Source organism: Humulus lupulus, chromosome 2 (assembly GCF_963169125.1).
Source record: "Humulus lupulus chromosome 2, drHumLupu1.1, whole genome shotgun sequence".
In the NCBI taxonomy this organism is placed as follows: Eukaryota; Viridiplantae; Streptophyta; class Magnoliopsida; order Rosales; family Cannabaceae; genus Humulus; species Humulus lupulus.
The window spans coordinates 31,263,161-31,280,233 of record NC_084794.1 but is presented as its reverse complement, the minus strand read 5'-3'; the positions used below and the strand labels follow the sequence as shown (position 1 = coordinate 31,280,233).

The window sequence follows — 17,073 nt, the reverse complement described above, 5'->3', positions numbered from 1 at the left end:
TACTCGAAGTTGCTTATGCCCATCTCTACTATTGGCTTGTTATTCGTTGGTCCAATAAATATCATGCTGGTCGTGGCCAATCCTTTCTTAGCAGTTGTAATGGAAGAATTATAGCATTCCTAAGCTTCCCTTTGATTTCCTTTTGCACATCTGATCTTGGCGATGATAGAAAATTCCATCATGAGATGAAATATGGATGTTACGACTTGCAAGTCGATAAGGATCAGTCTTCCTAAGACGGCATTGAAGGTCAAGGGAATATCAACCACAACAAATGTTTCCATAACCGTGCTATTTGCAGGTGTAGTTCCCAATGTTACTACTAACTTGATCGTTCCTGCTGGAGTCAACCCTTCTACAGTAAAACCATATAAAGTTTGTGTGCATGGTTCTAGGTCTCAAACCAACAACTTCATTCTCTCAATGTTTGTTTTGAACAGAATGTTCATTGAGTAACCATGGTCTATCATCGTTCGTGCCACGATCATGTTGGCAATCTGGGCCTCAATTACCAAGGGATCATTATGCGCAAATCTTACATGCACGACGTCATCCTCAGTGCATGCTATTGGCTTATATTCATAGCAAGGGGTTTTGAGGGTATGCTCCTCAGCTACCAATACTTCATTCGCCGGTTCATGGCGAAGTGGTCCTTCGTATTATTGAGAAACTTATACAAGATCTTTATTTATTTTCATGCAGATCTAATATTAAACAAATTAATATGAGATAACCTAGAACATTTTTCTAAAATTGAATTCAAATAGAAACAAAGATAAGAATACTGATAGTATACGCAGCGGAATGAAAGAGTTCTTCCTTCAGTTTCTCTAACTCTTGTATCCTTTCTGTCGCAGAGTATTATCAAGAAACTGAACCGTTCTTCTAATTTCTTCACTATCTTCCAATGTATCCTTAGAATCACCTAGACTAGAGTGGGCAATTCTCAACACATGAGATAGATACAGAGAGAAGAAGAGAAAATAACAAAGAGGCTTAGGAAAGGACTTGTGTTTATAGAGAATATAAAACCTATCAGAAAATCAGTGATTAAACTTATCTGTCGTCTATGAAATCTGAACTTATGACTTCTCTCTAAGCACTCCTTTTATAGAATCAATTTGGCCATTTAATTTAATTAAAAAATTAATAAAATAATAGCCATTTTGAAGCCCTAGGACAAAATTATCATGGGCTTTAGGCCCGTGAAATTTCCCATTTGATTATAAGCCCATTAGACATAAAATCAAGGCCTGTTTTATTTTCTATTGATTTAATTAATTAAATAATTATTTAAATCCTTTATCAAATTAATTATTTATAATTTGAACCCTGATTTAAACTTATTTATTAATTTAGATACCAATTTATCTTAATTAATAAATCTGCACTAATTTTTCTTTTATTCTAAAAAATACATAACTCTGTGAAACTATCCAAAATTGACCTGATCAACTTTGATAATTCTAATTGATAATTAAATCAATTAATTGAGACTATCTAGATGATTTTATCCAAGGTAAAATGGGGACCATGGGCCTATGAAATCAAGCTCCAATAAGTTATCATAAATCTAACAAATAAATTTACTAACTTATTAATTCCTCGTGACTCCACTATAGACTTGGAATTGCACTCTTGAATTCATAGAACGCACTATAACAAATATAGATACGCTATTAATTATCCATTGTTACAACCATAATTGTCACTCAATCCTCAATAGACGTTCTACAATGAGATAGGACTAAAATACCGTTTTACCCCTCATTGTATTTTATCCTTAAAACATTTAGTTCCTTGTAAATGATATTTCAGTAAACTAATTCAATTACTAAAATGAGATCTCTATCATTTAACACCTTGAACCAATCTAAAAGGAAACCATCGTTTCACTTCTTCATCAGAAGCTATAGATGTTCATATCTATGATTAACACTCCCGCTCAATTATACTACCGAGTTCCCAAGATGTAAGTATGGGCTAGTCCGTAGGGTAAGCTGATAACGAACAAGTCAAAGAACTCAAATAATACAATCAATTAGAATACTAACCACTCAGAATTGAGATTGAATTGACCTATGGTCAACTATATGATATGACTAGAATAGATAATAACAGTATGTTTACTTATCTTATCAACTGTCAATATCGGTCCAATCCGATGTAACAAATACATCCGATCTTATCTACTTTACTAATGTTCTGGAAAGAACATAACACTGTAATTTGTAAGTAGATCATATCGTAGATTGGCAAGTCAGTGTAAATCTGGTGCACTGAATAATCTTAGGACTAACTTATTTTTAACATATAATCATATTTATATTCCACTGTGATTACATCACTATAAAAAGATTAGCTATATGCTTGGGATTTAATAGAAGTTTATATTAAACAAATAATCATGAAAAAAAAACATGTGAGCAAAGTGATTGACCAAGTCAAAAAATGATTTCTATTCTTTTATTGATAATAAAATGAGATTACAAAGAATTTGAGTTTTAATTAGGGCATAAAACCCCAACATTTTCTCCACAACACTTTCACCAAGGCGATGGTCTTGTTCTAGAAGACTTTATCTTTTCGGTCAAGAATTTGAACCGGCTTCTCCTCATAGGACAAATCCTGATCAAGCTCCATGTTGACGGTGAGAACTCGTCAACGAAATTAAGTTGGAAAAATTATCAAATCAATATCACTGATCTGAAAACTAAAAAAAAACTTGAACAATAACTCAAGAACAATGATAGAACAGTGATGGAGAATTCAGTCTCTCATTCACACTCAAACCTCTGCTACAGTAAAATTTCCCACCCCCTTTCAGGTGGCCTTGGAGTTCCTTTTATAGTAGGCTCTAATGGCCTCAGGTACATAGTGGTCCAGGGGACCAAGTGGTACATACGTACTGTACTAGGGGTGTGGCCTCAGAGGTTGTGGTTGTACATCCTATACAGGAGCGGGTGTCAGGAGGATGTCTCCACTACTCATCTGTACCCGTATCTGACTCATGGTGGCAGGCGTAGTGGCACAGGAGGTAGTGGTGTCGGTTCTGACCTATGGCCGTAGACGTACGGACCATGATCCTTGCTGGCACTGGTATCCGTACCTAGTACTTGGTCGTACAAATATGTCCCATTTGGCTCGTACTAGATCTCCTAAGCATAGGGACTTCGAGGTGTGAAAAAGGGGATCTTTGGCCCATACGCATCAAGTCATGGGGTGTCGACCTCCTGAGAAGATGGTGGGCTGGTGGACCTCCCGGGGCGTGTGCGCATGGGACCTTGCGTGGCCTCGCGCATGGGGCGCCATTGACGGCCTCGCAGCCTCCCTCGGCCCCGCGCATGGGCATGGTGGGAGTGGCCCAAGGGCCTCGCGGATCGGCGACCTCGCGAAATGGGACGACCTCGCCATATTGTGGCCTCGCCCATGTGATGGCCTCGGGGAATAGGGCGCCTCGCCCATATGGTGGCCTCGCGGAATAGGGCGCCTCGCCCATATGATGGCCTCGCGGAATAGTGCGCCTCGCCCATATGATGGCCTCGCGGAATAGGGCGCCTCGCCCATATGATGGCCTCGCGGAATAGGGCGCCTCGCCCATATGGGGGCCTCGCGGAATAGGGCGCCTCGCCCATATGGTGGCCTCGCGGAATAGGGCGCGTCGCACATATGATGGCCTCGCGGAATAGGGCGCCTCGCCCATATGATGGCCTCGCGGAATAGGGCGCCTCGCCCATATGATGGCTTCGCGGAATAGGGCGCCTCGCCCATATGATGGCCTCGCGGAATAGGGCGCCTCGCCCATATGATGGCCTCGCGGAATAGGGCGCCTCGCCCATATGATGGCCTCGTGGAATAGGGCGCCTCGCCCATATGGGGGCCTCGCGGAATAGGGTGCCTCGCCCATATGATGGCCTCGCCATATGATGGCCTCGCAGAACAGGGCGCCTCACCCATATGATGGCCTCGCGGAACAGGGCGCCTCGCCCATATGATGGCCTCGCGGAATAGGGCGCCTCGCCCATATGATGGCCTCGCGGAATAGGGCGCCTCGCCCATATGATGGCCTCGCGGAATAGGGCGCCTCGCCCATATGATGGCCTCGCCATATGATGGCCTCGCGGAATAGGAAGCCTCGCCCATATGGTGGCCTCGCGGAATAGGGCTCCTCGCCCATATGATGGCCTCGCCATATGATGGCCTCGCGGAATAGGACGCCTCGCCCATATGGTGGCCTTACATTTTCTCTTGATGAGATTATGAGCATCAACACTCCAGATTCTCAAAACTTAGAACATGCGTTGAATCTGACATATACTTCCGGAGCATGGATACATGGAAAACATCATGAACCCCTGACAAAGCTAGAGGCATCGCTAATCTGTAAGCTACCTCACCAATCTGTTCCAGAACCTTAAAGGGGCCAACAAATCTAGGGCTCAACTTTCCCCGAAAACCAAACTGTTTCACACCCTTCATGGGTGAAACCCTAAGGAACACATGATCACCAACCTGAAATTCCACGCTCCTACGTTTCAGGTCTGAATAACTTTTCTGTCGACTCTGGGAGGCAAGCATACGCGCTCTAATCTTCTTAATTGCCTCATTGATCCTCTGAACCAACTATGGACCTAGATACCTCCTCTCACCTGTCTCATCCCAATGGATAGGTGATCTACACTTTCTTCCATAAAGCATCTCGTATGGAGCCACACCAATGGCCGCCTGATAACTGTTGTTGTACGAGAACTCGATCAAAGGGAGATACTTACTCCACGATCCCCCAAAATCAAGCATCCAGGCTCGTAGCAGATCCTCCAATATCTGAATCGTCCTCTTAGACTGCCCATCCGTCTGAGGATGATAAGCGGTACTAAACCGTAACTGCGTGCCCATAGCCTTCTGCACACTCTCCCAAAACTTGGAGGAGAAGGTGGGATCTCTGTCGGACACTATCGACCTCGGAGCCCCATGAAGTCGAACAATCTCCTTCACATACATCTTAGCGTACTGCTTCACAGTATAAGTTGTCCTAACAGGCAAAAAGTGGGCTGACTTGGTATACCTATCCACAATCACCCACACCGAGTCATGTTGTCCTACAGTTCTCGGTAAACCAACCACAAAGTCCATAGTAATATCTTCCCACTTCCATTCTGGGATCCCCAGAGGCTGCAACAACCCTGCTGGCCTCTGGTGCTCAGCCTTAACCTGCTGGCAAGTTAAGCACTTGGCTACATAATCCACCACATCCTTCTTCATGCCCGACCACCAATATAGAGCTCTCAAGTCCTGGTACATCTTCGTCGTACCCGGGTGCAAAGAATAGAGAGTGGTATGCGATTCATCTAAGATCTCTCGCCGAATATCTGAATCCATCGGAACACAAATCCGACCCTTGTACTTCAGTAACCCCATCTCCGAAATGGAAAAGTCCTTAGTCGCACTGACTAAGGAACCTTCCCTATGACCTCGCAACTGAGAATCTTTCCCTTGCACCTCTTTGATCCTCTCAAGGAGTGTAGACTGAAGAGTGATGTTGGCCAACTATCCAACCACCAACTCTATACCTGCTCTGGACATCTCCTCAGCTAACTTGTCAGATATCTGCCTCGAACTGAACAACTGTCCTGGGCCATTTCGACTCAATGCATCAGCCACTACATTAGCCTTCCCAGGATGGTATAGGATATCACAATCATAATCCTTAACCAACTCCAGCCACCGCCTCTGGCGCATATTCAGGTCCTTCTGTGTAAAGAAATACTTTAGGCTCTTATGGTCGGTGTATATCTCGCACTTCTCACCATAAAGATAATGCCTCCAAATCTTAAGTGCAAACACCACCGCTGCCAACTCCAGGTTATGCGTAGGATATCTCTGCTCATATTCCTTCAACTGTATCGATGCATAGGCTATCACTTTACCAGCTTGCATCAACATGCACCCCAAACCCTGCCTAGATGCATTACAGTAGACCACAAACTTTTCATTCTCTGTCGGCAAGCTTAACACTGGTGCAGTAATCAGTCGCCGCTTCAGTTCCTTAAAACTGTTCTCACACCTGTCCGTCCAGATATACCATGTCTTCTTCTTTGTTAGTTCCGTCAATGGCGTAGCTATCCTGGAGAACCCCTCAAAAAACCGCCGATAATACCCTGCTAAACCCAGAAAGCTTCTCACTTCAGGAACACTACTCGGTCTAGGCCAATCTTTGACCGCCTCAATCTTACTTGGGTCAACTAGAATCCCCTCCTTACTGACAATATGGCTCAGAAACATAACTTGTGGCAACCAGAACTCACACTTACTTAACTTAGCATATAACTTATGCTCCCTCAACCGCTGTATTACCAACCACAGATGTTGCTCATGCTCTGCCTCTGACTGGGAGTACACTAGGATGCCATCGATGAATACGATCACAAACTTGTCCAGATAATCCTTGAAAACCCTATTCATTAGGTCCATGAAGGCTGCTGGGGCATTGGTTAATCCAAAGGACATAACCAGGAATTCATAATGTCCATACCTCGTTCGGAAAGCAGCCTTTGGTATGTCCTCCTCTTTAATCCTTAGCTAATGGTAACCTGATCGGAGATCTATCTTGGAAAACATTGTTCTTCCCTGCAGCTGATCAAATAAATCATCGATCCTAGGCAGTGGATACTTGTTCTTAATGGCTAACTTGTTCAGCTCCCTATAATCAATACACATCCTAAGGGACCCATCCTTCTTCTTAACGAACAACACTAGAGCACCCCATGGCGAGAAACTCGGTCCGATAAACCCCAAATCAAGTAACTCCTGCAACTGAATCCTCAACTCCTTCAACTCTGCCAGAGCCATTCTATAAGGTGTCCTAGATACTGGCTCCGCTCCTGGTACCAAATCTATAACGAAGTCAATCTCTTGCTGCGGCGGCAACCCCGGCAAATCCGCCGGAAACAAATCCAGAAACTCACACACCAATCTGGTCTCACCCGGTCCAACCGACACCACCCTAGAAGTATCCACAACGCTCGCTAGGAATCCTATGCAACCTTCCTGCATCAGGTCTCTAGCCCTCATTGCTGAAATCATCGGTACACACGATCCACTAACTGACCCCACAAAGACAAAGGGTACCTTCTCTTCTGGTTCAAAAGTCACCATTCTGCGCTTGCAGTCAATCGTTGCCCCATACTTGGATAGCCAATCCATTCCCAAAACCATCCATCTCTAACTCAATCAGATCAATAGACAGTTCCCTACCATCTACCTCTACAAGCAATGCTCTAATCCACTTCCTAGAGACAACTAATTCTCCCGTTGGCAACAAAGTCTGAAATCCCCTAGCATACACACCACTAGGTCTACAAAGTTGATCTATCACTCTAGTAGATACAAATGAATGGGTAGCCCATGAATCAAACAATGCAGTATACAGAGAACCAGCACTAGAGATCTGGCCTGTCACCATTGAGGGGCTAGCCTCTGCCTCAGTCTGTGTCAAAGTGAATACCCTGGCAGGAGGAAGACTGTCACTCTACTTCTGCTCCTCCTTCCTAACTTGAGGGCAATCCCTCTTCAGATGGCTGGCACTCCCACAAACAAAGCAGGCCCTGATCCTGCACTCACCCTGGTGTCGACGCCTGCACCGCGGACACATTGGAAAACTCCTCTAGTTATCACTGCCACCCTGACGGCCAGTGGAAGCACCCCGCGCCCTCCTATCTGAACTGGGAGGAACAAAGGAATCTGGGGCCTTCCTCTTCTTCTCACTAGAACCACCACCACGGCTGAAACCAACAGAAGGAGGCACTGTCCTCCTAGCATCGCGCCTAACAGTGATATCCTTCCAAATATGATCCTCAACCCACTCAGTAGTAAGGGACTTATCCACAACTTGGCCATAAGTAGTAGTCTCTGGACCCAAGGTAATGTTCACATCGCGGGCGATCATAACATTCAACCCCCGCACAAACCTATCCATTCTTGCCGCATCAGTCGGCACTAGATCTGGCGCAAACTTCGCTAATCTATCAAACTTTATTGCATACTCTGTTACTGTCGATCGATTCTGGGTCAGGTTGATAAACTCATCAACCTTCGCAGCTCGTACTGCCACACTATAGTACTTCTCATTAAACAAGTTCCTGAATTCTTCCCAGGTCATAACTGATACACCCCTTCTCTGAACCACCACGTCCCACCAAATGCGGGCATCCTCTCTGAACATGAAGCTAGCACAGGCTACCCTCTCATTCCCCTGAACTCTCATAAAATCCAGAATTGAGGCAATCATATTCATCCACTGCTCTGCCCGCAGTGGGTTTGATCCACCCTCGAAGGTGGGAGGATGCTGCTTCCTAAACCTCTCATACAAAGGTTCCCATTTATTCTCCATAGCAGACTACACTGGCACTGGCACTGCAACCTGCTGCACTGGCAGCCCAATAACTTGAGGCGGGGCCTGCTGCCTCAACTGTCGCAACTCTTCCTCTGTTCGCCACAGTCTCGCTTCCATCTCGGCAAACATCTCTTGCCAATTCTGTGGGGCAGGTGGAGGGTCTTGACCCTGGTTGTCATCCTCGGCCCTACTGCCGCGGAGTCTAGCTGATTGTCGAGGCATCTCAACAAATATGCCTGCAACCAACGATGCCGCTCATCAGGCATGATAACAACATCCAAAAACCACCTCCCAAACACACCAGTCATCCACAATAATATCTCATATAACATATAACACACAACGGGCCATGCCCTAGCATCATGCATATGTTAACTCATTCATCATGCTCTATACAAGATAAGCAGACAAACAGGGCATTCAAACACATTTTCAGACATATTAGCCAATCTTACCAACCAACCTTGAGTTGAGCCTGTCACTGACAAATGGTGTACATGTTTGGTAAATCTCTAGAACCAATAACCTTGGCTCGCTCTGATACCAATTTGTAATGCCCTACTTCCTTAGAGTCGTTACTAAGTAAGTTTAAAAACGTGCTTTCAACTCGCTAATCGAGGTTTTATGTCAAATAGTGTAATTAAGCCATAAACAGAGGACAAACTTAAGAAATAAAAATTCCATAGAAAATCATAAAAGTTTTACACTTGGGATCCCAAAATACAATTTAGAAACATTTACAATACATAAACTGAACCAAGTTGACTAAACGACAAAATCTAGGTTTATTTACAAACATCTCCCAAAATCCATTGGCTGTGGCAGCCAGGCTGGCCCAACATGTACACGCCACCTCACGCCTGCTATACTCATGGTTGGTTGGCCTTCTCTTTACCCTTACCTGCACCACAGATCATCTGTGAGCCGAAGCCCAGCAAGAAAACCCACAAACAGATAACATATGCAACACATATATCAAGCATATAAGCAGGCCACCAATGGGCTAAACACATACGACCTAGTCGTCCCAGGCGTTTACCAAGCCCTGGGTTCGCGGACCACGCCGTGAGGATATCCCAGGTATCCTTTTAGGGACTCGCCTTGGCAACTTGCACTCCACGTGCTCAACGCTGCTCCCAGCCCCTTGCCATTCTCGGCCTTGCACTCATCGTGCCCAACGCCATTCCCGGCCCTTCGCCGTTCCCGGCTCTTGCCGATCATTCACATCATAACATACATAGCATAGCAAACAAGTACAGAATTCTAGCATATTCAGTTAAAGGGCTACGCCCCACAGTTCTAACATATTGGGCTCAGCCCTGCATACCAATTCTATTCAAACACATTGGGCTCAGCCCTGCACACAACCTGTATGGGAACAAGGTTTTTCTTACCTGAGTTTCGAGCTCACCGACCACCAATGTCCCGAGCACAGTCCTCTAACTTGAGCCTCGCCGAAACCCTAGTCACAACACATTAACAATATCCATCCATCAAGTTCTAATCCAATAAATAACTTTAATCCATAACCATAACCTCCGGAACCTTGAATTCTATCAATTCGGGTGATAAAATCCATCCCGAGCCTTAACCATTGAATTCCCAAGCCTAAACACCCTTAAAAATGCAGACTAGCACTAAGAGCCGCGACCCCACCCTCAAGAGCCGCGGCTAGCCTCAAAACAGAGGCTAGCACACCCCTGCAACACACACGGGCCGCAGCGCGCATGAACTCCTTGGCCACACTCGGCTGCGCGTGCGCACGGGCTGCGGCGCTCCCCTCCTAGGGTCGCGGCCCTCACCACCGAACCCAGATTTTCTCACCATATTTCTACACCTTTCCTCAAGCCAATTCACCCAGAACTTGGCTAACAATCCTAGATAACCAACACAATTATTTCAGCTCAATAACAGCACCAAAACCCCATTAAAATCTGCTCCAAAACTTAGCTAAGACACTAAAGACAGATCAAACTTTACCAACATGCAACTCTAGCAAACCAGCAGCAAATCTAAACATAATCTCTATAATTAAGGCTTACCCTTGCTGGATTAAGCTTCAGAACCAGTTCCCTATGCTCCAATCTTCAAGCTTCAAGCTCCCTTAAATCCCCCAGCTGCAATCCCTTAGCTTTAAGTTAGTTTCCCCCAAGTTTTCCTTTGAATTTGCCTTAGAGTGTGAAAGAGAGAAGGAGATGAAAGCTATCTCAGCTGTGAAAGAGTGTGTAAGTCGGTTTCTCCAAGTTTCCTAACTATTCCTCTACTTTGTTTTATTTAACTTAATCTATGTGGTTACCTCAAGGCTCGGGGTACCAAAACGTCCCCGAGGGCAAAATGGTAAATTTCCCCAATATTCCCTCCTAGACATTCTATCCTCAAATATATCTCCAAATATTTACTTTCATGTCCCGATAATCCCATAGCACACCTAGTACCCAAATTACCCCTCGACTCGCCCCGAGTCCGAATCTCAACCCTGTTGTGACTTTCCAACTAACCGCTCCCCAGGACTGTCTTGGATCGTGCTGCACAGACATATCACATATATATCGCATTTATCACATTTATCACACTTATGCTCCTAATATCCAAACGGGACCCACATGCACATTTAACTCAATTAAACATGCATCACTATCATATATTCACATAAATCCACATATAAGCATATTAAATCACTTATTGCCCTCCAGGCACACTAATCAAGGTTCTAAGCCCGATTAGCAAATTCGGGTCGTTACAACCAGGAGGTGATCTTACGAGATAGTTCACTGGCTCTTGCTGCCTTGGTGGGACAAACGATCCCGCGGGCTGAACATTCCCCTTAGGTATAATATCTTAAGGCTCAGGTGGCCTTGGTGGAACCAACCGTCCTCTTAGATTTTCATCCTATCGATGGTCATTATACTGATGGTCACGGGGTTGGTAGTACCGACTGTCCCCTTCTTCATCATTATAACCATCTTTGTAAGTTATTTAATAACTACTGCTAGCCTTTTGGTCATTTCTTCTTCTGTCTCTTCTACGATTATCACCACAGTTGTGTCCGACACAGAGAGGTGGATGGCCTCGATTTTGTTTAGCAGGTCTCTCATTCCTTGGTTGTCGCTACTGAGGACTGACATCAGAAAATGGAGGATGCCCTCCTCTTGAGGCTATTTGCCTAGGGTACTCATTAGAAGGTCTTCCAGATCTAGACACTTATCTAGCACAACCCTGCTCCCTATTAGGAAACACCTATTCATCTTGGTGGAGCAGTCGCTGCACCCTTTGCTGAGCTCCCCTATGAGAGTGACGACTCCTAACAGGTGTAGGAGGGACCACTTGGTCACAAGACCGCGATCGCTGGGCAGGTTCTAGGGTTTGTTCAGCTGGTCGTTGGTTTTCAGGATTTGCCTGACTAATGCTCTTAGGCTGGGGATTCACTGGTCTGGCTCTTGTTGCTTGATTCAATGATAAGATAGCCTCTTGCAACCTTGCTGCCTCAGCATTACAATGGTCAGCTTCATCTTTGCGAGCTTTGAGTGTTCGCTGTCTCTGATCCATCTAGGCTGGAAAATTTTGTCATTGTTTGTTGAGGGCTTCATATATAGCCTCTTGAGCAGCTGCCTAACTTTCATGCATGGCAATGAATTGCTCATGTTCAAGGTCGGGGTGCAGTTCTTCTCTTAAGTCCACATGGGGCTCATCATGCCTAAATGTGGCTAACGGAGGCAGGTTTCTAGGATGATGGGATGGATGAGCAAGGCGCAAAGGAAGGATTTGACTACTCGAGGGCCTTTCATGTTGGGCAGTGTTAGGGTTCCCCCCTGTGGCTCTTGAGTTCGGCTTCTAGTAGTGATATCCACTGTTACAGGTGGTTCTAATAGAATAAGATTGTGAGTTGAACTCTCAACGAAAGTACCAATATATTGACTAGAGTTTTGGTCAACGAAATTAAGTCAATTTATAAGAAAAAATATGAATTAAACGAATGGGAATCAAGTAAACAACACAAATAATTTTATAGTGGTTCAGCCCCAAGAGTTGGTAATGACCTACGTCCACTTGCACTTTTGTTTATTAGGAAAACGTCACTCTTAAGATCAAGAAGAAATAGGGTTCAACTAAGTTTCTTAAGCTGGCAAAAGAATACAATTCGAAGGGTTTTGTACGTAGAGTGCCTACAAAAGAAATCTCTAGATCTTCCTCTCCTCTTTTTCACTTAGGGTTAATGATTGAATAAACCCCTTATTTATAGCGAGTCTTAATGGGCCATGGACCCTTACAAACAAATCTAGGCTATGCACGTGTACATTCAGTTATATATTAAAATAATATAGGAATATACAATTTAAATATCAGTTACATAAATATCTTGGAATATTTGATTATGTATCGTGAAACCAAGATGTTTGGATAAAGCACAATGCTTACCAAACAAGTCTTGTACTCCGAGCAACTTCATTAGATGGCACTAGTCTGCTCCATCATCGAGTAGGTTATTGGCTCTTTCTGAAACAACCTTTTATATTATGACATAGCCTCATCGAGCAGCTACTCATTCGGACCAACATTCTGAATTTAATGTGGTATGAGGCCACGTGTCTTCTTCATAGCAGCCATGTCATCCAGTCAAAATTGGGTTAAACACATAACATTTAATTAAATTTAATTTACATAAAAACAAATTTACGAAAATTAAAAATCACAACTATAATTAAATTAACAATACAAATCTAAAATGAAAAACAAAACTCAACACTATCTAAAATAACCAATTACACAATTAAAAACATAATTTAACCATTAATCAATGACCAAATAATTTTAAAAAAAAAACAAAAATATAATCAAATTAACAAACATACAAATTTGAAATGAAAAAATAAATTAACACTTTCTTGAATAACCAATTACACAATTTCAAAACATAAATTAAGATTTTATCAATACATTAATCAATCACAAAAAAACAAAAAAAAAATTAAAAACAATACCTAAGGGCTCGAGTTAGGGAGGCTCGGGTTGGGGAGTTATCCAATGGCAAGAGAGCAATGGAATCTGAAAAAAAAATAAAACTCATTTATACCAAATACAACACATATATTAAAAAAAAAACTACAATTTTAAGGGCGAAATAGCGAGAATATGGTATAGATTCATTAACCTCACAAAGAAATGGCAAAAAAAAGGGTTGGGGAGGCATCCTGCGACGGCGTGCGGTGGTCTAAGGTGAAGAAACCGTCTCTGAAAGTTCAGAGACTTTGAGAAAATGGAGAAGAATGGCTCGGGTTGGGGGACATATCGAAGGGTTCTATAATGATGACATGGGGTTGAGAATGTCGTCACTAAAATCAAGACGTGTTGTTTAAGTAAAGGAATTGAAACCTATAGTAACAACATGTCGTTGCTATAGACAACTAAACAGTACACACACCGTTTCAATTATCAAACATGGACAATGAAATTTGACAGTTGATTCTTGGCGGTCGACTATTCCCTCAATTTTTTTCAGGGTCTATAGCGACGACATTTCGTCCCTATAGATAGTTAACGTAACGTTTCATCAAAGTTTCGGGACTCTATAGCGACGACCCAACATGTCATCGCTATAAAGGAGAAAATTGATAGCCAATCTTTGGTTGTTAACTTTCCCTCCGTTTTTTTCGGTGGTCTATAGCGATGACAAGTCGTCGCTATAAACCAGATATTTTGGAGGGCCACCCCCGTTTTCCCTCATTTTTTCCTCGATACCCTACAGCGACGACATGTCTTCGTTGTAGGGTGCCAAAAAATTGGAGAGGCTGGCCATTTGTTCGTTGATCACTATAGCGATGACACGTCGTTACTGTAGCTCAATATTTTCAATAAATTAAAAAAATCATTATTTGGTGGAATTCGCCTACATACGACTTATGTGTCGTCACAATAGAAGTTGTCGCTTTAGCCAGCTTTTCTTGTAGTGAATTTTTTTTGGCCATGTATATTGTATTTATTTAGAGCAACTTGCAAATTTTTAATAAATTCTGAAAAATTTATGGTGTCCAAAATAATGTTCAAATAAGCTACTTTGCACGCGCATAATAAAAAGAGTCACGAGTGCAAAAACTGTTTGAACATTATTTTCGACACTGTAAATTATTCATAATTTCCTGAAAATTTGCATGATGCTCTAAATAACTACAATATACACTACCATAAAAGAAATTTGCACCAAAAATACTTCATGAGCCAAAAACTAGAGAGGGGTGCAGCGGTGAGCCCCTTTTTGAGGGTTGCATTCGAAATTTTTCCAATTCTATTTACCTAAAATGAAAATAAACTATTAAGTTCACGAATTGATCAAAAATTCAGGGTACCTCAGTGACAAAGTGATCCCTACCCTTATATTGGGGTAGATTCCTATATTTATACAGTAAATGTAGGTATGGTTTTTGGAGCTCATTTAGCTCGTTTACATACATACGTATCATTTATAGTAATTTTATTTGTGTTAAAGAGCTATATATAATTAAAATAAATGTGTACAAACTACTTAGAGCACTTCCATTAAATCTAACATGCATTGCTATAATATACAACACTTAAAAAACTAATTTCCTTAATAATATACTAAAAATTGTGCTAAATTTGACCGTTGCTAAAAATTGATTCAAATTTATTGGATGACCTAAATTTGGATCAACAATAAATTTTCACTTTATTTATTTATTTTTTTATCATTACTTATTATTTTTTATATCATATTTATTATTAGCATTAAATGATCACTTTTTTTTTGCTTTTTTATAATGACTTATTTATTATTATTATTATTATTATTATTGGTATCTTATTTATTATTAGCATTAAATGTAGATATTTTAATGTTATTTTTACATCTATATACATTGAAGCACAATTATAAAAATTGTACAAAATATGTAACTTATTAAATTTTTGTGCAAAATTTAACACTTATTTTACATCTTACGCTAGAGAAGGTCTTAGGAATTTATTAATAATGTCAATAACATCTTGATAGCATATTTACTTCTCATTTAACTACTAAAAACACACTCAATTTTAAAATCATTGTAAAACAATACTTAATAACAAATTTACAATATGGCATATCTTATATTTTTTTGCATACTCTTCTGTTTCAACTATAGCACTAAATAAAAATAAGTTGGAAAATAACAAATAAAAAAACCAGATGAATAAGACTTATAATATTTATTATTCATTATGATATTATACTAATTATTAACTGAAACAAACTTAAGTAAGAGCGTGCACATGATCTAATTTGCTTGATGATGATGAAAACAACTAACATTCATTTCTTACTTATTTAAAGCACTATATATAATATGATCTAATGATAAAAGATTTAAATTAAGCATCAACAATAGAGTAAATCTCATATCTAACATAGCAACTACCACCAACAACACGACCTCCTATTTTTCCAGTGCAACAGTTTGGAAGTTCGCTTATTGCATCATCAAGACACTTCTTACAGTCCATCCCATTAAGGTCCCGAGTACACTGAGCCAGACCATATAGCTTCGGGTCCGGTCCTCCCCCGAGCTCGAGCTCACCGGTGGCATACAACTTTGATATTCTCGATGCTTTATATGACAAACTACTAAGAAGTTCCTTTACCTTTGGGTTAAACGACTCGGGGTTGTCCACATCTTCAACGTTCCACATGTAGAACATGTTACGGCTATCGATTTGGCCGAAGAAGTCGTCATCTGAGTACTTCAAAAGGCAATTGTCGTACCATATAATGGCTCCCTTATTGTAAGGACAGCGTTGTTGAAGCTCTTCGGCGGCCTCAACAACACAGGTCTTGCAGTTTTCGGTTGAGACATCGCCGCGGCAGAGGCCAAGCCCGTTGATTTGGCTGCTGCCATCGCCACCTTGGCTGGTCGAGCTGACTCCGAACCCGGTCGGAGGTACTTTTATGGGCAAACGGCTGGTGAGGAGTTTGATTAAGTTGGCGGCAAATGGGCTATTGGATGTGAAGTTTTCTTCGCTGGAGCAAAAATGAAAGAGAGGGTCGGTGGCAGTGGCTGCACGGAGGAATATTAGAGAGAACAATATTGAGAGAATGACAAAGACAGCGTTTGGTTTTGAGAATGACATGTCGTTTGGAAAGTTTTGTTTTTAATGGATGTGGTTTATAGTTTGGAGGATGTGGATTAATGTTGCTATAAATAGAGTTGGTTTGGCCAAAGTAGAGAGTTGAAATTTTTTATTTTTCCAAATGAGAAACTATGGTCAAAGTGTGTAATCATCGCCAAAGTAGATCACTTTTGTCAAACACCTCTTATTAACGGATTTAATTTCAAACCAAAAAATAGAAAATAGTTAAAATTATAAGAGAAAAAAAAATTAGTGAATGAGGCACAATATGTCAACCCAGGAAAGAGCCATAGTGAAGGGTTCAAGGATGACTTAATTTGTGCGTGTAGGTTCAGTATAAAAGGGATACCATTACTGATGCCATTGATATCTAGATCTATGAAGAAGGCATAATCACGTATATTAATTGGAAGTAGCCACATTTATTTCTCAAACTTCTGAAGATTTTAACAAGTCAATTCATTAATCTGCGACTACGTAAGAGTCTACGATGACTTGTCGGCCACCGAAAATTAATAAGGCTTATAAATGCACTATTAATATCGTCCACTAAATTATATATG

At 41.8% G+C, this 17,073-nt stretch overlaps 1 protein-coding gene across 1 annotated transcript; it reads right to left on the bottom strand.

Moving 5' to 3' along the window:
- Positions 1–15,577: 15,577 nt before the first annotated feature.
- LOC133815945 (cysteine-rich repeat secretory protein 38-like) lies at positions 15,578–16,544 on the bottom strand. Its single transcript, XM_062248697.1, has one exon. It carries the CDS (start codon positions 16,508–16,510, stop codon positions 15,755–15,757), a length of 756 nt encoding a protein of 251 aa, XP_062104681.1. The 5' UTR covers positions 16,511–16,544; the 3' UTR covers positions 15,578–15,754.
- Between the last annotated feature and the right edge of the window lie 529 nt (positions 16,545–17,073).

Excerpts from the sequence above, each read along its gene's own strand:
- LOC133815945 (XM_062248697.1), bottom strand. The coding sequence starts at position 16,510 with ATGTCATTCTCAAAACCAAACGCTGTCTTTGTCATTCTCTCAATATTG.